Source organism: Epinephelus lanceolatus, chromosome 16 (assembly GCF_041903045.1).
Source record: "Epinephelus lanceolatus isolate andai-2023 chromosome 16, ASM4190304v1, whole genome shotgun sequence".
Taxonomy (NCBI): Eukaryota; Metazoa; Chordata; class Actinopteri; order Perciformes; family Serranidae; genus Epinephelus; species Epinephelus lanceolatus.
The window spans coordinates 13786132-13811603 of NC_135749.1; the positions used below are offsets into that span (position 1 = coordinate 13786132).

A 25472-nucleotide genomic window follows, 5' to 3' on the forward strand; every position below is an offset into this window, starting at 1 on the left:
CACAGAAGTAACATTGAATAGTGTCTTCACATTTTGTACTTAACATAAAGTCAGGTTTAGGAAAGTTAAGTTACGGAGAATAGGTTTAGCAAAACAAGTATGGATGGGTGTTGTCACGTTGTGTACTTAACGTTAAGTTATGCACTTAACGGAAAGTTATAGCCTGGTTCCAGACCATAGACCCCGCCCACTCAACTGAGTAGGCTTGCATCTCTGGTCTGGCATACTGCAATGAATTGGCGATTTATCTCGTCCAAACGATGGACGAACCAATGGGGGCGGGTCTAGCGATTAGCCAATCGGTGCTACGCTGATGTCAAGCTGTACGCCGGTGGATAACTGGTGAGGATAGCAACAATGGCAACCGCTACAGATCCTACAGACCATATTAACGATGCTATCGAGGTATTTCGCCACTACTTGCGTTAATGGAGGACCAAATTAAGGAAGCTGCTAAACTGGATTTAACGGCGATGCGGCTGGGCGTGCACGACGACGGAGACATTTTAAACGGGCAATGCTCGCTTGTTTTCGGCACCCCCGAGGCATGGATACTAATGACATCAGATTCTGGGTGAGTCGTTGATCTCTACTGATTGGTTAGGGAAAAATCAAATTCCCTCCCCTTTGTAAATCGCCTTCAATGGAGGCAATGTCAGACTGAAGGTTCTGGGAGCTTCAGTCTGACACTCACGCTAGGAAAGTTACGTACCTAATGTAAAGTTAAGTAGGTTAGGTTTAGGAAAAGAAACATGGTGACAACATATCTTAAAGTAACTCCAAGTTTACCTGGTTTCATACTGACATGATCACCTGTCTCCTGGGGAAAGTCCTGTGTTTGTTTGACCCATCCACCAACCCAGCCTCCCCCCTTACAAGGACATTTATTTATACTACTTCCTTTTTTTTACTTCCATCAGCACATTTGGCACATGAGCACAGCCTTCTCGATTACATGGATTAACGAATTATGAATTATGAATTACATATGAACAGTGCATGACAACAGCCTGTTGCCCACATATCTTTATAGTTAATTTGAGTTTTCATCTTATTTTCTGTCTGCCTACTTGTATTTTCGTGTGTGTGTGTGTGTGTGTGTGTGTGTGAATGCTCTACCCTGCCCTGGCCAGCCAGCCCAGTGAGATTAATAGGGCTCAGTGTAATCAGGAGGTAATGGGAGGCTCATAGGCGTCTAGACAGTGTTCAGACCAAACTGCAACTCCTACACCCCAAACACTGGGGGAATATGACAGGAAGAGGACAAAAGGTAAAAAAAAAAAAGTTTTAATCTTAACTGTTTTCAGCTATTATGATAGTAACATCATCCACAGAGACACAGCTTATATTGAAAGAATGAGGCCAAAGCAGCGTTCACACAAATGTGAAAGTGAACTCTGTGATTTACTGTGGAACAACAGGCTAATGTAAAAAAAAATGTATTTTTATCACTCCCTATACCTTTTGCATATAAATCGAGAGGAGAGCAGAAATGTTGAGAGGAGTAATGAGGGGAGGGGTAAGAAGAGGAACACACACAGCATATCTTCAGACTTTAAGCCACAACCTCCCAAAACCACAGAAAAATAAATAAGCCAGAAGGGGGAGAAAAAAATGTATGCGTCTGGAAAAAATGACCTCATGTTTAGTCATGTAGCTTTACAGGACAATACCCAGGACACGATTAAATATTTTATTAATATATTTTTATGACAACCTTGTCAAACCGCAGAGCAGAGCTGAAGGTACCATATCGGAAAGAGGGTGAGAGAGAAGAAAGAAAAGGAACGATGAGGAGCTTGGGTGGCTGATGTGTTGCTGATGATGTGTACGTTAGAGCTGATTGCTGGAAAAACACTTATAAAGTCATTGATATGAAGATGAAAGAAACGCCCCTGACCACTGAACCGTCTGCTGACTTTGGCAAACGGGGTGATTTTAATTACCAAAGACTACATGTGACAAATATGTTTAACGTAAGAAGTCACAAGATCTTCCAGTTTTCCTCAGTGAGGTTAGAGATCCATGTTTAAGACAGCAGCTCCCACTGAGCGCTCGTGAAGTTCTCCATGCTGAATTTGAGTTACAGAGAGACAACACTAGTGCAGAAGCAACTTTGTCATAGTGGTAAAATAAGAGTCAAGGCATTAACTTTGAAATGATAGCCTTTGGGTTTAAAGGGAGCGTTGGAAATAAGGCAGCAATTCTTCATATCTGAGAAGCTGGATCCATTAAACGTTTTTGTTTGAAAAATAACTTCAACAATTATCAAAATAGTGCCAACTAATTACATCATCTGCACTTGTATGTTTTTATATGGTTTGTGTACAAAGATTAAAATTTGTAAAGTAACTAGTAACTAAAGTTATCAAATAATTGACCCTTCGCTAAGTCCCGCCCCTAGACGCAGACTGGCCAATCAGACCAGGGTCCGACAACACCTCAGCTGTGCGCCATTGACTCAGATTCCTTCATTTTCAGGCTGGTTTTGTGGATTTGGAGCTAAATGTTGTGCCTGGGGCACGTCGTGTATTAATGATACTCGTTACCTGGAGAGGTTGGAAAAAGATATACGTTTCTTCCCTGTTTCAAAACCTGAAAAGTGTAGGGTTAGCTAGCTAGCTACTGAAGATATAGCCTACTGAATGTATACACATGCTGCTTTTGCTTTGTAATGATTATAACAGGGAAACAAAGACCGACCCTGCTGTACAGGAACCAGGGAAGGGAAGCAGGGAGGCTTTGCTGATATTCAACCAGCTCTGTGTCATCACAGTGTGTGCAGATGAACGTTGTTTGACTGACCCTTCCAGCTACAGAGGTCCGGGTGCTGGCAGCGGCATGTGGGTGAAGCCAAACAACGTTCATCTGCACACACTGTGATGCCACACAGCTGGTTCAATATCAGCAAATTTTCCCTTTATATTCATTGTCTTGTGTGGGGATCAGCAGTGATGTGGTGGTTCACTTTTACACTGTGATCTGCAGTCTATAGTTCGGCTTTAGCTTCTAACTATCTTTGTCTTTTTAACCTGTTGTTGCTGCTGAGTCAGTTTGACATCCTGGATATATCCTTCAAACACAGACTGTAGACCCCTCTGTCTGCTTCTCTCTGTAATCACTGCTTCATTTGTCCAAAACTTTGTTACATCCACCACTGATAATCTACGATAACAACAAGGAGCAGTTGTGTGAACCTGAGCTGAAACAGGATTTTAGTAAGTCTTGCAATGAGTTTTCAAAACAGCCTTTGCAACTCTTTATTCACTTTTATTTTGAAGCTGTGTGAGACATGTGAGCACATTTTTTTAAAAAGATGATATGCCAACAAGTGTTTCCCAAGAACTTCCCAAGAACTTTCCAAGAATTTGGGAAACTCTGGAAATCATCAAGTCGTACTCCACCTAATGTGCTCTGATCTGCCCGGAGGCTCCTGCCCTAAAACAGAGAAAAACATTTCCGTTTGCTGGATATTAATTAATCTGTTTATTTATTTGTTACATGGATTCACAGAAGGTATGATTACAGTGAAATGTAATCCCATCAGCTCCTTCAATGTGTGTATTGCAGTTTAGTCCCTTTTTGGCTCTTTTACTGCTCTTCTTACATTGTAGGGCTGCTGCTTTATAATCATCTGTGTTACTGGACTGGCTTAAGTGTGTGTGCTTGTGCCGGATGGTTCTGGTAATCCATGGTTTCTGGTCAGGCAATGATTTAACTGTAGCTTTGAGTACAGTTTCTTCACTAAATTCACTGATGCCATTGGCGATGTTGACCATGGTGTCCTGGATCATGCTCCAGATTGCGTCATGTGGTGCACACTGCAGGATGGCCTCTGATTGGCCTGACCATTTCTGACCTCTTGCATCACTGGGGTATGCGTAATAGTTTGTTTGAGACATGTATAGCTGCAGACACATTCTGTTTCTAGTGTACACGACATACCCCTACAAACACTACTGTTTCTTTAACCCTGCTACACGGCAATACCATAGTGATAAATATGAGACCAAATGTAGCAGTAATCCAATTCATTATACATGAAGACGTGTTTCAGCCCTTACCATTACCCTAACCACCTCTCTTATAACCTAATTCTTCATAACTAGCTATTAGATAATTTAGCTTGTTTGTCAAAGATGGAGTTTCCGGGCCAACAGGCGATTGTATGTAGCTGCTCCAGCCACAGCTATATCTACTCGGTTTGTTCACATATTTTGACCTCAGACTATATAATAAAGATGGATGACAAAAGTAAAGGCAAAACATCTCAAACGCCTCCTGGTGGCTGGCTGCAGTATAGGTCATCAAGGCCGCCCCCTCCATGTTTGTGGATGGGACAAGGGCCATATGGAAACATCCAAGTGCACATCAAATAAACTTTTCCCAAGGATGGTTTCTGTCATTTTAGGTTGTTGTTATTACACTGATGTTTGTTCAAGTGGTTTTCTTAGTTATTTGATGCTACAAAAAGTGGGTTTGACATCATGACTGACAGCTGTGTGTGCCTATCGGTGTGCTTGCGGTCAGTTGTGTTGCTCGCAATTAGTCGGAGGGGTGTGGGGTGGCAACTCATGCAGAGATTGCTGCGCAGACTCTGGCTCCGGCGCATTTTAGCAGATGCCGTATCGGGGATATTTTGGCTTCATTTGTGTGGGAGATGGTGGAGAAGTGTTGTCCAGCTTTATATACAGTCATTGATATCCAAACTCCAAAAAAAAAAAAAAAAAGTACAATCACGCATGATCTTCAAACTGAACTCATTTTACTGAATCATTGTTTTCACTTAAAGAATCTGTAACTTTTAACAGTGGAGCTCCACTGACAACACACTATGTTGTGTTATATGTAATTGATTTAATTGATGCTGAAGCAGGGATCCATCCAGGAACTGCCTGGGATCAGTAATCCAGCTGAGAAGTTAAACACTCATTCATTTAAAGGTTTTGCTTTACTGTTTGTGTGAGAATTGGTGACGTTTATCCTCAATACTGTCAACATGTCCCACCTTGTCTCTGTTCCTAAGCAGCTCTGGCACTGCAAGTAGTAGAAATATGTCTAATCTGTCTGAAACAGTCATGTGCAAACATATTTTACATATCAGATCTGAACCCTGACTTGGCAGATTATGATATACACCAGAACAACCCAGACAAACACAGTTTTATGGCACGCTGCTCCTTTGTTCGCCATCATAAATATCATCATCATCACATAGTAGCATCCGTATCCTCGGCCTCTCAGGCTTCTCAGCACACACCGGAGTTCAAAATATGACTGTTAAAACAAATGAAACATGGCACCCTTAAAATACACAGCAAGGAGCCGGTGACCTTTTTTCAGAAAATAAACACAGACATTACTCAGACTACAGAAGAGGGGGTGGGCGTGAGCCGAGGCAAGGTGCTGACATGGGTGACAGTGGGTGGGGGAGCCACGCAATGAGATTTTCAGTGTGGCAGAGGGGTTGAGGGAGCTAAGAGGTTTGAGAGGTTGGATTAAGAGAAGGAGGGTAATTCAGAAAGGAGGAGCTGAGGGCATGCAGCGGTTTGGCAAGTGGGAGGTGTAGGTTTGGAGACAGAGAGGGAAGGAATTGGGAGGGGGAGTAAGGAGATATATGATGTGGTAATGGGGTTTATCCAACTTCCACACACACATGAACTCTACCTTTTGTCGGCCACCCGGCCATGAAAACACCCCATGACTTGCTGTTGGCTAAAGTGCCCAGCCAATCAGAGAGGGAGACGTAGAGGAAGGTGGGACAAGAGAACCAATGAGTCAGCTTCTGGGTGTGGAGAGAGAAGCAAAGAGCAGCCAAGAGAGTCCCAGTGACACAATGAAGAAGAGGCAGATAGGTCAGGAGTTAAACTCATCTCCTTTACTCCCACTGTCTCCCACTGACTCCCTCTCCCTTAAATGTTCCACTCAAAATTTGCTTTATTGGCAAGACCTTGATAAAGAACAGTATCGCCAATGTTAGGCATGGTTTACAAGTTAAATATAAGTATACGGCTGTATTAATCTGCCTCTGTGTAGACCTGAATCAGTTCAAAGAAGACTTTGTCACACCAGTTTTCTTGCCACACTCTCATAGTTACATAGAAGGTTGCACTGTATATACAGTACAGTATGTCCAATCGGTGAGTGAGAGGAGCAAACGAGATGAAGATGAGGGAGATGTGGACAGAAACGGCTCGGGGGAATCTGAGGAGGACACAATGTCAAGGAGAGAGAAAGAGAAAGAAAGAAGCAGAACGAGAGAGAAGTGTCTAGTTTCAGATTTACAGCGGTGGTGGGAGAGATTTGGCTGCGCTCTTACAGCACACCGAGGACAGAGCCAGATGAGGAGTAGGAAGACAGATTTACATGGTGAGAACAGCTCTGGCTGTTCTGGAGCGGCACACTAAACACATACTGTTCTCCAGTGATCTCTTTATTTAAAAAACAAAAATACCAAATGACAACTGCTTGTCGGAAAACATGGTACTTACATCTTAAAAATCAACACTCTTTTGCAACAATCAATCAGCATGTAAATTTAGTGAAACACACCCAACACACAAGACTGTGAGTCCGTTCTTCCCAAGCCGCCTACTCAAATTTTATTGTGGTATTATGATGATTTATGGATCCAACATCCAACAGGGATTCAGTGTAAAGATAGTCTCTGCTATGTGCTGTAAGATAATGTATTTTCAGTTTATTAACTAAAGTAATAAGCTGCATTTGTATACAAAAAATGTATATAATAACCTGTCTTGGCCAAAAATGTGTGGCATTTATTAGCTTCCAAAAATGACAATGTCGGTTGGTCCACCATTTTGGTCCAAATTTGATCATCAAAAATGATTGGATAGCTTGCCATGAACGTTAGTAAACAAGTCGCATGGTGTTTTCCATCATGATACGTCTTGATTATTAGTATTTGCAGCTTGAATAACCCTCACGCTGGTTGGCTGAGAAGCAATTATCCCATCTTGGTGGAACAAACTCGCTCTACATTGAGGAGGAGGACAGCCACATAGGTTGTTTATTAACACATAAATTAACGCCTCTACCACTAGCGTAAGATCTACACAAAAACTCAACCCTGACCTCAAAATCCAATATGGCTGCCTCACTATCAACAGCCCCTTTTAAATAGGAATTGTGCAAATTTTTAGGAAATTCTTTCAGCATTGACAGTATAAAAGCAAAATCGGAGAGTGCCACAAAATGCCGCCTGTGTGCCTACTTTTGTTCATACAGAATGCGCCTTTTTCGGGGCAATGGGAGGCCTGAACAAGTAACAAAACATGTAGCTCAGCGTGTGACATTAAAGTGACGTGGGAGGGAAGCCGCGGCTGGTCAGTCCTTCGGTGATTCTCTCATAAGTCGGCCCGTCCTTCACCGTCCTCGTCATCTGACGGTTAATGGCCTCTTCGTTTGCGAGAACAAGGAGGGCACGCAATTCCTTGTCTCCCCAGTTGCTCATCTTTCCAGTGTCTGTCAGGTTTGCGTTTCCCTCTTGCTACTAGCTGCTCATTCCTGCTATCAGCTGTTTCCTGTTAGTCCACCGCCAGTGGGTCGCATGTGCGGCGTCATCAACAGCTCCTCCCACAAGTCTTCAACAGTCCCTCCCGTGGTGGAAGGGTGCCTTGTTCTTTTTAAACCAAAAAAGTTCCGGCAATCAACTCTACTGTGTGTGTATTTGCAAAACGCATTATTATGTATGTCAGATTGAGACTCCTTGAGCAAGACTTACTCACAATAACAAGCACACCATAGAAAGGAAAGGTAGGGGAAAACTTTTTACTTCTCTGTAAGGTCTTCTCTCTAATGTTGTTAGACACTTGTGAAACAATCTGGGCTTGTCATTGGCACATAGAGGCACTCTTAATGGACATAAATTGAGGGTGCACAGTTGCCCATAGGGATTGTATTGCAGTAATCACCGTATTCGCCGCCGTGTCTTGCTCAATACTGGACCAATTTCAAAAACTGTTGTCTCCATTTGTCACTTAGGCCCCAAAACATGGGAAAACAGGGTCCAGGTTGAAAAATGCCAAAGTTACCCTTTAACTGAATTGACCATCCAGACTTCTTAACAAAATTTTGGTTTCACACTGAGGTGGTTTCTATCAGACCTCCACTGTTTACTTCCACAAACATTTAGTCACACCACAAACTATCATTAATTTCCCTCTGTGTAACCAATAATAACAGAGCAGGGCAGGAAATGGGCCATTATGAGTCTCTGTGTGAAGGTCTGTCCCGTGTGTTTCCACTCTGACAACACTGGGATAAACCCCTGTAGGTGTGTGTGTGTGTGTGTGTGTGTGTATGTGTGTTTCTCTGTGTGTGTTTGTGTGCCTCTTTTGGGGTTTTACTCCTTATTTAAGACCAATATTTACCCAGCAGCCCCAGGGTGAGATTACCTCATATTCTCCCGCCCAGCTGTGCTTTCTCAGTGTTTCCACGACAACCGGTGGAATGTCCCATCATGTTTATCTGCCTGTCGGGAAAACAGAGAGCGAAAGGAAGAGGAGGCAGCGGAGGGAGATGGAGAAGGTACACTTAGGTTGGAGTGTGTTTACAAGACGGACACTTGTGCGCTCACACTCTCGTGTATATGGAACAAGCACTCAGGAACGCATACTGTTGGTATGTAACTGATGTGACTGGTGTCAGAGCATGTTCACACTGTCAAAATGCTGCTGAAAGGTGATCAATACTTCACCTGGGAACTGCCACACATTTAAGAAGCTAAAAACAGCCCTGCAAAGTTTCTCATGTCTTGACCATTTTCATTCAGTGGGCATTTTTTTTAAACTTTTGATTTATGACGACTAGGAACTTGCAGTAATACTTGACATTACCATTTCAAAGCAGAATAAAATCACATAATTAATGGTTTATAACATACCATAACACTGCTGTAACCAAATATAAGGGTAGTTAATGTTTTTTAAAGTATGTATCTGCAATTAAAGCAAGTTTTTTACAACAGGAATGGTGCCATAAGGCCATTAAGTGCACGTGGCAAAAAGAGACTGACCAGTGTCTGGAATATGATAGGAAGTCGTTAATAAAGCGGTCAAACATAAACAATATACTAGGCAACTAAAGCAACAACTAATGAAGCTCTAGTATAAGGTCGGTCAGGAAGACGATACTTTTCATGCTCAGGCTGCTTTCTTTCTCACCCTGTCACTCCTTGCATGCATGCTCACTCAATATCTCTGTGTCTGTCAATTGAGTCATCAGCTGATTGACAGTCAACCAATAACAAACCATCTCTGTCAGCCTATCATCTCACTACTCCTCATTTCTTTTTCTGCCGTAGTCCTTTCTTGCTGCAGTCATGCACGCCCTCCACCTCCCCGTCACCACGGATTCATCAGCCTCATCTGCCTCAGCAGTCAGCAGCCTCAGAGTCATCAGCCACCACCACCACCAGTGTCCTATTATCGATGTATAATTTATGCATGAGGGTGATTCATCATCATTAACTCACTTTAATAAAGATAGCAACATGCATGCCACTTCAGCATTGAAGCACGGCTGCACAAAACCATATACTTCACTCGCTTTGAATGACAGGCTGTTTCCATTGTCCCACTCAGTCTGCCATTATTAATTTCTCTGTCTTATAGTCAACATACATATGTCAAAACGAAAACAAGGAAGCTTAAAGATTTAGTGCTCACACATTTGTGTGCTTATAGGCTGTTTTGCTTTTTAACCTATATGTGTCTTATTTGGGTTGTTAAACCATACAAATACAGTACATCACTTTGCTGAGTATCCTGTGCCCTGCTGCAGCTGACCGTATTGTATCATACTGTGATGTTTGGTTCCATTTTTACAGTATTAATATGATCAGTTACCTAGTTAGTCCAGCTCTGTGAAGCTGCAAGAATTTTCCATGCCTCTGGAACGATTCGTCATCGCGAGTGGGCTTTAAAACCACCAGCACTAGCTGAATTCAGAAACTTTCAGAACAGCACAGCCTCTCCTCCTTAAACCACAATAGTTGAGTTGCCCTTGAGTAAGTTATTTAACCCCAAGAGACTCAAAGTCTGGAAACTGTTTTTGTTCTGAACAGAACCTGTGTTTATGTATGAAATCCAACCTTCCGTGCTGCCTATTCAGTTATTAGGCAAATCAGTGTTTGTGTTCTTAGTCAAAATGCCTGATTTAAGTATAACAAAATTAAATTTGAAAAACTTTTTTGGGTCAAACAGAAAGGAAATTCTATTTGACAAGGTAAATGTGGATTCCACCCCCACATAACCTCAACAGCAATGTGCAACATTTCAAATAAGCTGGACCAACTCTGTAAATGTCTCCCTGCAGGTCAGCTGCTCATGATGGACTCAACATATTACTTTCACCCAAAACTGCCTCATACACACATGTAGCATGTGAAGTTGTGGGGTGATCATGTATCAATTTTTGTCATTTTTAGTTTCCAGAGAGCGTGAACGATGACTGGGTTCATACAGTAATCTCAGTAAAGCTTAACCCAAAACACAGGTCAGACTTAAATGATGTGACTCAACTCTTTCTCAGCATCTTAGTCATCACCACTATCATCATCATCATCACCATCAACAACAATAATAATAGGTTTGGTCTTACTAACATAGAGTATGTTAAAGTGTCCAGACACTTTCTCCAGAGCCACAAAGCCCAGTTACACTGGTGACTCTCAGCCGTCCCTGCAGTGTGGACTCTGTCCTGCCATGGGAACGCACAGTTATTTGCTTTAATTTGCAACAGAAAAGCGCGTGGTGTATAGAGACTGTTAGGGAATGTTCTATTTGGTCTTCTCTCGGCCTGTTTAAGTGATAAAAGTGTCATTATTTAGCCTCTGAAGCAGAGGGGAGAGTGCAAACAAGACTGTATGACCCTCTGTCAAGAGCCTCCGTTCTTCAGAAGCTCATTAAGGGCCTCCAGGAGGACAGCGCATCAATTGGCAGGGCCCTCCAGCTTCCTCTCGGCCTTTTTAAGCCTCCCTCCGCGGATTTAACCCACTCACCGGCCGACTAACGTTAGAAATGGACTCAATTTAGAGCAAGAAGGGACATGAAAGATGTCGCGCTGTGAGGAGGCATAGGCGACTTATTAAAACAGCAGGAAGGACCCTTGGACTTGAGCCAAATAGGATCTCACCCTGTCGTGCTCCGACCGGATTTTGGAGAAGTTTGGATTTACCTGTTGAGATGCTCTCCTGCTTTGGTCTCTGTGTCCGGTGACTGATTTCTACCAGTCCTGAAAGCTGTGTGTGTGATTGGTGTCAGACATATAAAAGTGACATATTCTCTGAGAGGGTGCAGTTTGGGACCGAATGTTGAGATGCAAGTAGACTCCAACTTACTACATTTTGTCAATGACATGAACCAGATGGAGTTTCCGCAAAAGTGCACTTTGGGACCGAATCAGCAGGTGGATGATGACGCATCCAGCCCGAGCGACCAGACGCGGCTGAGCGACTCGCCCTGGAGCGACCTGGAAAGCGGCGAGCGCACCGCGGAGCTCTGCACCGAGCATCTGGTGATGGGCGCACCGAGGTACTACAGCCGCGGGGCGCACGGGCATCACGGCAGGGCCAAACGGAGGAGGATCATCACCGTGGTCCAGCGGCAGGCGGCCAATGTGCGGGAAAGGAAGCGGATGTTTAGCCTGAATGAGGCGTTTGATGAACTGAGGAGGAAAGTTCCCACATTCGCCTACGAGAAGAGACTGTCCCGCATCGACACGCTGCGTCTGGCCATCGTCTACATCTCATTTATGACGGACCTGCTGGAGAACACCTGATTTAAAGGAGCCCAATGTGAACTTTATTCCTTGGAGACTTTGGGTTTGATATGAAATGGCTGAACTGGTGAATTTATATTCATGTTTCTGCAAACCGGGGGTCAGTTCCTGAAATATTAGAACTATACCACAACAAATATTTAAAAACTATACAGACATTTTTACATTTCAATAACTCATCTCTCAGAAAAGTAAAGCGGTGACATCATGATTTAATTTTGCCAATGACCTGCTAAATTATTGGACGTGACCTAAACCAGCCGAGAGCAACTCCTCCAAATATTTCTCTTAATATATGTGACTTTTTGCTGCTTTTAAATAAATCTATATGCTATAATAATTTGTGTTCTTCGCTGCGCACTAAAGAAAACAACATAAGATGTCATTTATAATTTTGCCAGACTGTAATGTGCACAATCAATACTCCTAAATGCATTTGTTTCGTATTAGAAGGATCCGTCCAGACTGAAACAGTAATAATATAATTTTCAATATAAGCTATACATTGTAGGTAGGTTTCTTTGGACATGGGCGGATTATGAGACAGCACCCCTGTGAGCACAGATATGCAAAAGGCCCCACCACCTCTCCTACATTGGGCTCAACCAATTATTATCGAAATCGCAATATCCAAATTTCAGGAGCTGCTGTTTTTTGATAAATATAAAAAATGAGTCACACCAAACCATTACAAGAAGCACTGTGGTCTTACAGAGATGCTCCGGCCTAAAAATCAGATGTCCAAATGGTACAGACCCCAGCAAAAAATACGTCATACTTATTTGTTTACTTTTTCTGTCAATATGAAATGCAAAACTTACAATTCCCACTAAACTGTGACTCATATTGTAATCACAACATCTGTCAAGATAATCGCAGTATGATATTTATTTATGGTATAGTTCCTTCGCGTCTCCTTTCCTGCATCCTGCATCTCCTTGTGGTCACTTGGGGTCTCTTCCTGCTCGGTAGGTGTTAATTTGAGTGACATTTTGCTGGGTCCTGACAGGACTGCTCAGTGATCCATCCATGTCTGTGCAACGCTGACGCGTCAGGTGTGTTATTTCAGCACTTTGGAGAGCGGCACAGCCTCACCTGGTCTGATTTTGAGCAGGTGTGGCTGAGGACAAGGATTTAGATTTAGGCTTTCCTCAAAAGAAAAAAAAAAACGAACAAACGATAGAAAGATTTAAAATCCTTATCAAGTATGTCACGTGCAAATGTGTTAAGATTCAGGGGATTTGAATCACAAATCACTGCGTGACGCTGGATGTTATCTTTAACACAGAGGTGTAAATTGAGTCAGCTCAGGGGGATCCAGGCCCGACAGGCGCTTGTGGCGGCTTCTCCTCATAAAAAGGGACCAGTGTGTCATCCTCCCTCATCAGAGGTGAGGCCTCCCTGTGGATAACTCACACCACAGACCACCTTCAGAAGTTGCCAGATCCAGTTTCAGCCACATGTAGAGGTATTCATGCTGGATCTTGATATTATATCGTGGCAGGCCCCAGAGCTGGGTGGTCATGTGTGCGTGTTTAGTATCTCCATCTCTCTTTCTCTCTCTCCTCACAGTCCATCTTTATCACCTCCCGTGTTTGCATTCAGCCCCAGCCGTACACCGCCTTTGGCGACCCCGCTGTGCGCACGGATCCGCCCTGAGAGCTCCCTGGGCCGGGTCGTCTTTTAAACCTGAGCCGCGGTGTCCACATCCCTGCGGGAGGCAGACCCATTTAAGCGCATACCTCAACGCGGGGCCGCTGACGGGAAAATAAACACCTCGGTGTGCTTACGAGCAGTGACCTCCTGCTGCGACAACCTCCTGTGTTTCAGTAGGTCTGATATTTTTCACCGCCACCACTGCTCCCATCTCAGGCGCTGTCTAGACCTGTACAGGGAGAGCTGAGGCCTGCAACAGACAGCAGGCATGTGCAGGAATTTATGTCATCTTCTCATTGTTTTTCATTTATTTGCAAAAGGATATAAATACAAGCAAATCCATGTTGAAGTACAGCAACTTTTAAAAAAGGACTTGGGAATTAGTTTATTCTACTGGCTTTAAAAATAGATACAAATTGCTTTGTTAAATTTACAATAAATCCAAACATTATGCATCAGAGGTAGAAATACTTTGGGGTGGGGAAGGGAGAAAGAATTCATTCCTAAGAGAGGGACCGTTCCTCCTGTCCAAATCTACACCTATAATTCAGTAACACCGCGCCCCTTGTACACCCCCTTTCGCAATCTTAAGGAGTCTTAAACACCATTTCTGATATTATAGCTAGAGCTCTCCTTCCCCTGCAGTATTATGTTACACCCCTCCTCACCCAATCACAGCGCTCCCCAAAATCCTCCTGCCCGCTCCCCGCTATAAGAGCCCCGCTTGTCCCAGTCTGGCATACACCTCTCCCTCTCCGTTGCGCACGAGATTTACTGTAATACCAGCCCACCCCCTTACTGCAGGCCACGCTTCTTATTACCTGTCGTGTTTGTTGATGTTGTAGCCAGTTCAGTGGATTAGGGTCAGGGGTTATTACGCTCCTACAGACCACAGAAAAGGTTTTGGAAAAGACGATGCGGGAAGAGGACTCCTCCCCAATGGACAGCGCGGGGAACAGCGAGGAGGAGACAGACCGTCAGCTGCCGCGGAGAGGTGCGAGAAAGCGGCGGGCGACAAGGAGGCGCATGGATGAGGAGGAGGAGGAAGGTGACATGGAGAGTCCGAGCCCCGGGAAGAAGAAATGCAGAAAGAGCTGCGACGGAGGAGGCGGCAGCGCAGGAAGCTGCGACAGCGAAGCAAGCAGCAGCCCCGCGCGCTCCTTCGATGACCTGCAGACACAGCGCGTGATGGCCAACATCAGAGAGCGGCAACGGACGCAGTCCCTCAATGAGGCATTCACGTCGTTACGTAAGATCATTCCCACCCTCCCGTCGGACAAACTGAGCAAGATCCAGACGCTGAAGCTGGCGGCCCGGTACATCGACTTTCTGTGCCAAGTTCTGCAGAGCGACGAGCTCGACGCGCGAGGGACCAGCTGCAGCTACGTGGCGCACGAGCGCCTCAGCTACGCGTTCTCGGTCTGGAGGATGGGGGGCTCGTGGTCACTGTCTACTACATCCCACTAGCAGGGCTGCTGTGGATGGTACAGCGCGGTAAGCTGAGCGACTTTCACTTTCCATGCTGCAGGGACCTGTGCCAAAATGTCCCTATGCGCATTTACGCACCACCAGCCAAATGAAAAAAAAACAATATTTATAATGTTCCAATAGGGATACTTCTGCTCCAATATTTCTATTTCATCCCCACTCAACACCTCTAAAATTCAGTAAGCCTATTTTATTTCATTGTCAAAAGGTGTAGGTCCCAATATTGCACATTATTTACAAAAGACCTCACCATCCACCTTAAAATGTGAAGTTCCCATTTCACGGTGTAAAGCATACAAGAGGGAATATGCATTCTTTTCTGGACAAACAGATTTATGTTTACATTAATGACCCCAAAGGTCACAGCCAGGTTACATCACTGCAGATACAGTCTACAAACAAACCACACTATACATTTCTATGTCCTGGGTTTTTTCTTAATCAGAATATTATTTCTTTCCCAGATTATCCAAACTGAAGAACCAGTGGATCAGGCCGACCTGTCACAGAGACTGAAACAGGCCAAACACAGCTGAGGGTCCAGCCGCAGTGCTTCAGGCCTCAGAGGAGAGTGGGCTTTTTATTTTTCCCGTTGCAAGGACTGTGATGTTTGCAAGGGAGCACTTAGGACAGACATGACGGATGTGAAGACAGAAAGACCACTGCGACTATGAATGTTGTAAAAACAAAATGAGCTCTGAGGAACTGCTCTGTTTTGAAACACCAGAGAGAGAAATGACAATTCATTCCACATTCCCTGTGACAATGTTTCACAGCAAATGAAGTATTTTGTATTTATTTTTTCTACACAGGCTCAAAATTCCTTTTCCCCCCACTCAAATAAAAGTTATTTATTTTTGGGATATCACAGAATGCTGAATGGATTTGGAGTCTGCGCATTTTGAGTGTTGTAAATATTTGGTAATATCTTGAATAAAGAACATGAAAGTATCATTCTTACCTCTCAGTTGTCTGGATATTCATTATAGACTTCAAGCTAAGCTCAATAACAAGAGGCTGAATAATAAATAATAAACTGGGCAATTTGAAAACCATCAGAGGAAGGCATGAGGGTGTTTTTATGATGCACAAAATTGGTTTTAAATACCTGAAATTCTTGGAAACAAACTCATGTCCCATAGTCTCAGTACTCCAAGCCTATGCAGGGAGTTTATTTTCATTGGTTGTTGCTGAATCCCCAGTTAACTAAACCACAGTGGAGGGGCCAAAAGAAAACATCTCATACCCGTGGCTTATTCTGTAGTGATTTCTTGAGCTCAGGGATCTGGGAAAGCCATAATTAGCTGGTGGTCTGTTTGAACAGGGTGAATGTGGAGCTGTGGGAGGCATGCATGATATTCCCAGATGTCCTCCGAGCCACAGGTCAGCATGGGAGTCTCCTGCAGGTGCTACAGCAGCTTTAACCCAAGAGCTCTATCAGATAGGAGAGGGAAATGCGGGTCATAAAGCAAACTGAATTGCCTGTGTCACTACATTATACCTGCAATCCTGATAAAAAAGAAGTACTTATTCCCATATGAACATGTTTAATGATAAAAACAAGAATTATAATAGAAGGTACAAGATGTTACACTCAAAACTGTCTTTTCTATAGTTATCAGATTCAATTTAATATTTCAAATTATTTAAAAATATATATGTATCTTAAGTTTAACTGAAATGAAGATGTGCTCAGGTTGTGCCACAGAAACAGAGCAGATGTAACAATTTCTTCATTAAGAACATATCAGTGTGTGTACCTATCAATCCTCTCGTAATCAGAGGGCCACAGATCACACATATTGACATGCAGGAAATAAGTCTTCTTGAGCAAAATCAGAACAGTCTTATCACTTTAGCCAACTGAGCTTTTGCACCCTTCCTGCCATAAATACTTCTATAAATACAAATATCATTTAATTTTCTGGACAGAGACAGGTCCTTGGATGTATTCAGGAAGGGTAGGACTACATAAAACCAGGACTAGAGGACTAGATAGGACCTCATTGCCTTTACTTGCCAAAAGCCCAACGTTTCCTTCCCTTAAATGTCTGTAAATATCTCATAATAAATGCTTAAAGGAGCAGTGTGTGAAACTGTGTCTGTGTGCCAAGCGTGAACTTCCAGTTAAGATTCCTGTAGCATTCATTGTCTGGGCGCAGAATTATCCACAGAGGTCTCCTCCTCTCCAAAACAAACAGACCAGGTGATTAAACTGGTAAAAATACTGAATAAAGCAGTTTCATGTTACATATTAGTGTTTCACTGACACTGTTCTACTCGTTGCAGAGGGGCGGCTAGTCCAGCACCTGCTAATGTGCGCTCCACTTTTTTCTCTGATACCTGAAGATCCAGATGTTCAGGAGGTTTTTACCACAAGCCGAATTATCTGCAGAGGTCTCCTCCTCTACAAAACAAACAGACCCGGTGATTTAAAGCTGTAAAAATACAGAATAAAGCAGTTTCACATTAAAATATGTGTTTTTCCGATGCTGTTTGGCTCACTGCGGAGGGGCTGCGACCTACAGTGGCTGGTCCGTTTTGGGCTACTGTAGAAACATGGTGGTACAACATGGCGGACTCCGTAGACGAGGACCTGCTCCCTATGCAGACAACGGCTCATTACGGTAACAAAAAAACAATTATTCTTATTTTCAGATGATTACACACTAAAGAATCAATATATCTCCCTAAATCCTACACACTGGACCTTTCAAGACCACACGGTAAAATACCGTTAAGTCCCCAAAGGAATAGGCTATAACAGGGATACTGCAATAACATCAGCTGCAGATGAAAGTCACTAAGATACACGTCACAGTGTGTTCTACATCTCTCCAATGGGGTCGTTGAGCGATGATTATGGGACCACTACGGTGTTTTTGCATCACCAGTTGCGTGCGGAAGGTAAAGCCATCAGCTCTGACCCGAGGCCCTCGCCTGCCACCGGGGGGAATTGATTCCCACCCTCAGATCACCGTGGCCGTGTTATCTTAAACTTGAGGCTGTTGCTCTGACACGGAGGAATGTCACCTCTGAGGCTTCGAAACACACATGAGCACACACACATATAGGTTATACACACACACAGGGAGATTTCTCACGCCTACCAAACAGGGAAATACATTCCAGAGACAGAAAGAGGGAGGGCTGGTGAAGGCTCCTGCAACTCAGCTCCTGCCCCTCTTTGATGTTGGAAGGTAAAGGGATGACCGCTTGTTATCAGTGTGAAGGCATCTGGCTCTCTGGATATAAGCGTGCTATGATAAACTCTTTGATGACTGACACACACACTCTCTCCCGCTCATTAATCACAGCTTATATCTCTTTGCTCTTTGCAGTCCTCAAACTCCTCTAAAAGTCAAAGGTGTTGGCCTGTGTGTGTTTTAATAATACCAGGAGCTGTAAATCTTTTGTAGAAATGGACTTCTCACGCCTCTGCACAGGCAGTGGGCCCATGTTGTTGATTGTTTGGCTGTTTAAACCAGCAGAGGCTTTCCTGTCTTGCCTCTCCTTTTACTTCTTTCAGCTCGCTGTCTCCCTCATTTCCATCTCTCTCTGAAGTTCCCCATTACAGGGTAACAAGAGCTGGTTTACATTAACCCTCAACACCACAGAAAGACAGGGGGGAGAGGAAGCTGGACTGACAGACACACACACACACACACACACACACACACACACACACACACACACACACACAGACTAGATTTGCAAGTCTGGTTTCCATTAGAGCTAATTATCTGTGTTTCATCTCAACCTGAAGCAGTTAGTGTGTGTAGCTGTAAGTGTATGTGTGTGTGTGTGTGTGTGTGTGTGTGTGTGTGTGTGTGTGTGTGTGTGAGTGCTAGCGTCTTTTTTTTTAATTTCTGCTCTGCTGCTTCTGACTCATGCATCTCAAATCAAGACGATCACACCTGAGGATATTCTCTGTAATGCAATGACACTCTGCTTTGCATATCACTGCAACCCCCTTCTCCACTTGTCAGTGCCGGAACAAACGATGACAGGGGAGCGTGAAGACAAGAGATACTGATTTGTTTTTGGTATACAGCAGAAATTGTGAGCACATTTATGTTGATTAAAGAGAAGGTGAATTCTCCTTTTCTAGTGCTTTTTGCCTTTTAAGTCTGTAATGTGCAGCGTACTGAATATGAAATCTTTGGTTATAGGAGGCGTCAAATTAATTTGGTGTGGGCATTTGAGAGGCAGGGTGGAGTAATAATGTGTTTGTCCTGTGTCTGATTATGCTTCTGGTGTTTGGGGTTTCCGGGAATACTCAAGTTGTAATGCTGTGCACTATAGAGCTATTCGATCTTTTTTAGGAGTGCATAAATTAACTTCAGTTTTAGCTATTTGTGGAGATATGGGATGGGAGCCTCCAAACATCAGACATAAATGTGAAATGCTTCGACTGTGGAACAGACTTGCAAGGATGTCAGATCAGAGACTCACTAAAAAGATCTGATCTGGGACATTTTACATGGTCATCCCTGTGCTAACGAGATGAAATCCTTATTTAATTTGAATGACTTTTCATTTATCTTTCATAACAGGTTACTTTGTAATATTCGGGAGTTAAAGAATAATATGTTTCTCAAGTATAAGGAAAAGTGGTCTGTCGATATATGGTATAAACCAAAATTACAAACTTACTGTCTCATAAAAAACTGTTATGATGTTGAAATGTATGTTAAGTATAATTTAAACAAAAGACAAAGATCATTATGTGCACAGTTACATTCATGAACATTACCCTTGGCTTTAGAGACCGGCAGGTTTAATGCCATTCCAGAGGAGGATAGACTTTGTCAGGTGTGTGAGCTCGGTGAAATTGAGAGTGAGGTCCATTTTCTGTTTTACTGTCTTGTTTATGAGGACTTGAGGGATGTACTTTTTATTAAAATGTCCTCTATTTATGCTGATTTCTTTTGGCTGGACGAGTATGAGAAACTTGAGTTGTGTTTTAGAAAGGGAACGTTTTTTGTTGCAGATTTTATTTGTAAAGCGTGGGAGAGAAGGCAGAATATTCTGTTTAAAGTCTGAGCTGTAAAAGGGGCTGTAATTATGTATGAAATGAAAAAAAATAAATAAATAATAATAATGTACACTGCAACTGTACTTTCTTTTTGTGTCTTATAAACCCATGAGGGTTGGGCACGTTGTGCATGACGTGTAAATAAAAATAATCAATCAATCAATCAACCAGTGAATTTCCACGATTCTTGATACTCATTTGATACCACGATAAAAATAAAAAAACAGAACTCATGTATTTCTAAATTCACTTCTTTATTAAAACTGTTTCAAACTTTGAATTTACGGATATGGTGACAGACAATTAGTCCGATAATAATCGCTTGAAACGCAACGCTAAGTAACGTTAAAGACAGTATCGTTAACGTCACATAATGTTATCCATCTATTACAGGGTAAGTTATAACGTAAGGTAGCGAGTACTGGTAGCCGCCCCTATAAACGCTGGCTCTGGAACCCAAATAATGTGATGCATATTTCAGGATAAGTATAACATAACACAAGTGATGGTAAATTGAAACTCACTCACCTTGAATTCTTTAAACAAGTCAGGGTGTCTGTCTTTTAAGTGTTCAGCCAGGTTTGAAGAGTTTCCTCCTTTGGTCTGGAAACTTCAGAGGCACTGTTTGCACACTGGTTTTTGCAAGTTTATAATTACTTATAAATGTCTCCACACATGACTCCTACTACCTGACTTTTTGACAAGTGGAGGTGTTGTGGCTCCAGCAGCACTTGTTGAAGCCATTGTTTCTAGCAAAGACGATGGAAAACAGGCGGTCTTCTTCTGCAATCGTCCTCGGCACAGACTGATGTGCGTATACTCCCCCCGTCAGTTCTGACAGGGGCCCGCTGAGGGCAAAGCTGTATCCGGTACTTACAGTACCGAAAAGAAAAACAGGTACTGACGTATTTTTTGCGTGTTGGCATCGACTTGGTACCGAAGTATCGGTTCTCATGACAACCCTAATAGTAAGAGCACAGTACACTAATCCATGTAAAAACAAGATGGCAGCCATCTCTGCCAAGTCAGTCTGCAGCCGATCCCGACAAAAAGTGGACAAGGGTTCAAAACCTGATGAAATTTAATGGTTGAAACTTGTTTATTTATGATTAATAGTGCTTGTAGTTTGTATGGCAATAGACATTTGAACAATTTTAGCGACAGCAACAAGCTAAGATGTGTTAATTAGGAAGGACTCCTTTGAGGACAATTGGATTTTATTATTGTCTCATTTGAGCACATTGAGACTTTATTATTATCTTGTTTGAGAACATTTGGGTTTAATTACCGTTGACAATGTTTAGGTTTTTATACTAATTGGTACTGATCCCAAATAGCTAGGAGAAATTAAGCTGACTTTGTCATTGGGAGGGGATGGTGGATGATGTGCCACAAAGGTGACATGCCTACCTGCAGACCACTGCAGTTCACTGCTACAAAACCAACAAACAACACCGGTTGTCTTTCAGTAACTCTTTGCAGTGTATCCACCAGTTTTTGTGGCACCGAAACTGAGTGTATTTTACCAACACTTCTTTACCGACATATTTTGGAGTTCCCCAGCTGCATTTGAGCTACCAAATGTGTTTGCTTTAAGCCATACATGGTCTTCACCTAAGCATAACCAAGTGGTTTTTGCGCCTAGACATAATTTCGCCTTCATTACAGCATTGTTGAGAAACATAAAGCTTCAATCTGATAATGTATAAGGTCCATGATTTGCAGAGATGTTTAGTGTCAGCGTTTTTTCTGCCTATTTGATTGGTAACATTCAGAGCATATCTATGAGTCAGAGTTTCGGGGGGATCGGCCATGGGTCACGATGCGTTTTCAGCTGTACCCAATATATAAACAATGTTAAGAGCTGCGGCGGTTAGCTAGCAACTGGGATACACACACAGGGTCTCACATGCACTAACATGCATACACAGACAAGCTCTGATCACAACACACACAGAGGTAGCAAGACTGCCTCACTGTATCTTCATATAGTTGTTTGCTGCTATATTAACACCCTGGATGTCACTCACAGCTCCCTTAAAGCAAGCAGGAAGGAACAGAGTGACAATAAGGAAGTCGAGGCAAAGCAGCCCAGCAACATAATGCACTCACACACACAAATTCCCCTGAGGACGGTGCCAACTGCAGCCATCGCTCCTGACCTGCGACCTCTCAAACCGACCCCTGTCCCCCACACTACAGCGACCCCCTCCTGGCCCACGAGCCACCACATTCACCTCCACAAAGCAGCCACTCATTTTGCTAATAGGAGATTGATGGGGCAGAGGAGATAGAGTATGGATTATGGAGAACAGGGTGGGAAGAAAAATGTCAGAGTTTCAAAATGAAGCATATACAAGTGAGAAAAAAAAGGAGGAGAAGTGGAGAAAAGGGGGCAGGAAGGAGGGAACAAACTTATACGAATCCTCTCAGCGCTGCTGCCCGGGGCTGTTTATCTTGCAGATTGAGTTAAGCAAAAGCCGCTTATAACTCCCCACATACCAGACAATATCACAGTGACCCCGTTTTACGAATATAAACATACGCGCTTTATCAAAGAGCAGCACGGCTCACTCAAACACATAGGCTCTTTCTCCTAACTTAATTTACTGCGCCTTATACAAAGTTCCTTTATTGGATTTGAGTTTTTCTAATTCTGGCTTAAAATGGGGAACTTTAGGGGGTCTATTGATGGAGATTTCTCTGTGTTTACCTTATAAAACCACAGCGGCCTCTTATCAAGCATACATCTATGAACTATCAGTATGGAAAAGCCTGAGGTCACGCACAACACACTGTGTGTTATTCCTACAGAGAGAGGCCATTGTTTGACGGAACATAGGTCCATTCACAGTGATGGGAGTGTGGATGTCAGTGGGGAAATGTATGTTTCCTTGTTGTGTTAATAGTAGAGAGAATTGTCCTGACTTGGATGCATCTGACACACACAAACACACACACACACACACACACACACACACACACACACACACACTGAGTGTTGCATCATCCTGGATTAAGTTTTTGAGCTTTTCTCTGTTGACAGCAATAACCAGAGCACAGCCGTAGTTTACTGGCGTTCTGAGGGCCCCTGTCATGAGCTAGTACACACACACACACACACACACACACACACACACACACACACACACACACGGGTAAAGTGAGGGATGACTTGGCAGTAAGAGCGACTCCAGCCTCAGTGTTGGTCTAAGGGGAGCTGTGCTGAGAGAGAAATAGAAGTTGAAATCTGCAGCCTTCCCTCTGGTGTTCACTGTGGGGTGGTCTCTCTTTCTCTCTCTCTCTCTCTCTCTCTCTCTCTCTCTTTCCTTCTCCACCTTCTCCACTTCTCCGTCCTCTCTCTCATTACTTTGAGGTGGTCTGTTTCTGTCCTTCCACCTCTCTCTTTCTCCCTCTTTCCCATCCCAAATATCCCTCCTCCTTCGCTCCTCTTATCTGTCGTTTAATCTCCGTTGCTCTGTTTAATAATCTCCCCCCTCTCTCATTTCCTCCTCTTTTTCAAACTCCCTCCTCTTTCTCCCATTTTTGTTTACCTCCACACACAAATACAAAAACACGCATCATGACTTGTTATTTACTCTTTGCTGTTCACCATAAGTGTGTCTGCAGCACCGGAGAGTGTGAGTGTACTTTAAGAGAGGAGGAAAGCCAAGCTGAGACGAAAAGAAAGATTCCGGGACTGTAAGAAAACAAAGTCTTGCTGATGCAGTGATTATCGCCGGCCTGCATTTTTCTAGCCAATTGTCCTCTGAATCGGTGTGTGTGTGTGTGTGTGTGTGTGTGTGTGTGTGTTTGGGTTTTTTTCTACTTGGCAAAAAGTTTATTATTAGAGCACTATATTTGCTTTTCTGACTGTTGTTTTTCTGCCTGTGTTTCCTTTTCTTCTCCTCTCAGAAGGTGTTGGTTGTGTGATTTTATTAGCCTGGCATTTGGTGTCACATGAACAGTTTGCATGTTTTTTTTCAGGTCCTGTAAAACAGACCTAAATGCCCCATAATTCTCTTCCCCTGGCTGCTCTGTGATGGTTGGTGCCAACTTTCAAAGTCTCTTTCACACACACACACACACACACACACACACACACACACACACACACGCACACTCTTGAGTCATGGCACACAAATAACAGGAAAAGTGTAAAGTTACACCACCTATTTTAAAAAAAGAGGCAAAAGGTCTTGTTGAGACCAAAAGTACATATAAATGCAAGGAAGGACACATTAACACAGAGAGGGTGAGAGGAAAAAGTGTGTTTGTGTGTGTGTGTGTGTGTGTGTGTGTGTGTGTGTGTGTGTCCAGCAAACTAGTTTCAAGAAATGATAGCATAGTAAAAAGCCAGGCGCCAGGATTACAACAAGGCAGAGCAGTGTGTGTGTGTGTGTGTGTGTGAGCACATGTATGTGGGAGAGTTATAAATAGTTGGATCATCTGGAGTACATTAGAGGTATGCTGTTTAAGTGAACAGGTCCGCTACCTGCAGCCACAGAAACCTCAGAACAGACACTGCCAGCCCCAAGCTGGTCTCTCACACACACACACACACACACACACACACACACACACACAAAGAGAGTGAAAACCAATCAATAAAGGCACAGCAGTTTAGCAAGACAGAGCTAAAACAAATTGCTGCACAGACGGACAGGTTGGGCGTCTGACAGGAAGTGGCTCGTACGATAACACAACCTGACCGTGGTAAATCTCCACAGCTTTAAGATAAACAGGGGTTATTAGTGAGGGCACCGCAGGGATATCAACTCTGCTATTAAATGGTGGGCCTGACGTGACTTTTAAGGGAGGGGAAACATAATGTCTGAACAAGGTTGTTTAGCTTAGAACTGCCCATACACCACTTCCCGGGGCCACACACATGAACAGCACCTGCATGCACTAATGGGTAAATCCACACACAAATATGTCGGGAAGGTCTTGTGCTGAAATAATACAGGTTGCACTGCCCAGAGTCCCACACGTTGCTGTTAAAATCTTCATCAAGCATTAGTATTTAAAATCCTATCTATTCACACTGTGTTACATCTATCACCTGCATTATTACACTCACTACTCCAATGCAAATCTCGAGCCAAGATTCATTGGTTATATTTCTGTTTTACAAAGTCCTGCCTTTACTTCATCTTCTCTCTAAGTTTACCACAAATCCGAGGCCCCCAAAATCAGGAGTTGGTGCAGGAAGTAGACCCTCCCCCCATAGCACATTTGCACTCACACACACTGAAACCTGAACCACAGGAAGTGGTCCTGCGCAGCATCATGTCAGGGCAGATTAATTATTCACCATTTGAAAAATGCACCTTTCTCTCCTCTCCTATATTTCCCTCCTCCCTCTCTCCTCCCTCCCTGTCTTCGTCTCTCCATTTATTGTTTTCATTTCAGGTCCTCCAGAGAGGAGCAGTCAAGGAGACAAAAAGCTCTGCTACCTGCGTTATCTCAAAACGAGCTGCGTTCA

The 25472-nt window shown here is 43.4% G+C and overlaps 2 protein-coding genes across 2 annotated transcripts; both read left to right on the forward strand.

Moving 5' to 3' along the window:
* The first annotated feature begins 11040 nt into the window (after window positions 1-11040).
* Window positions 11041-12787, forward strand: LOC117264167 (heart- and neural crest derivatives-expressed protein 2). The gene has a single exon (XM_033638017.2). The coding sequence runs from the start codon at window positions 11341-11343 to the stop codon at window positions 11800-11802; it is 462 nt and encodes a 153-aa protein (XP_033493908.2). The 5' UTR covers window positions 11041-11340; the 3' UTR covers window positions 11803-12787.
* Window positions 12788-13926: 1139 nt separating this feature from the next.
* Window positions 13927-15906, forward strand: twist1a (twist family bHLH transcription factor 1a). The gene is made up of 2 exons (XM_033636639.2): window positions 13927-14952; window positions 15411-15906. Exon 1 carries the CDS (start codon window positions 14374-14376, stop codon window positions 14923-14925), a length of 552 nt encoding a protein of 183 aa, XP_033492530.1. The 5' UTR covers window positions 13927-14373; the 3' UTR covers window positions 14926-14952; window positions 15411-15906.
* The last annotated feature ends 9566 nt before the right edge of the window (window positions 15907-25472 follow it).

Bases quoted from the DNA above. Each gene is read 5' to 3' on its own strand.
- LOC117264167 (XM_033638017.2), top strand. From the start codon at position 11,341: ATGCAAGTAGACTCCAACTTACTACATTTTGTCAATGACATGAACCAG.
- twist1a (XM_033636639.2), top strand. From the start codon at position 14,374: ATGCGGGAAGAGGACTCCTCCCCAATGGACAGCGCGGGGAACAGCGAG.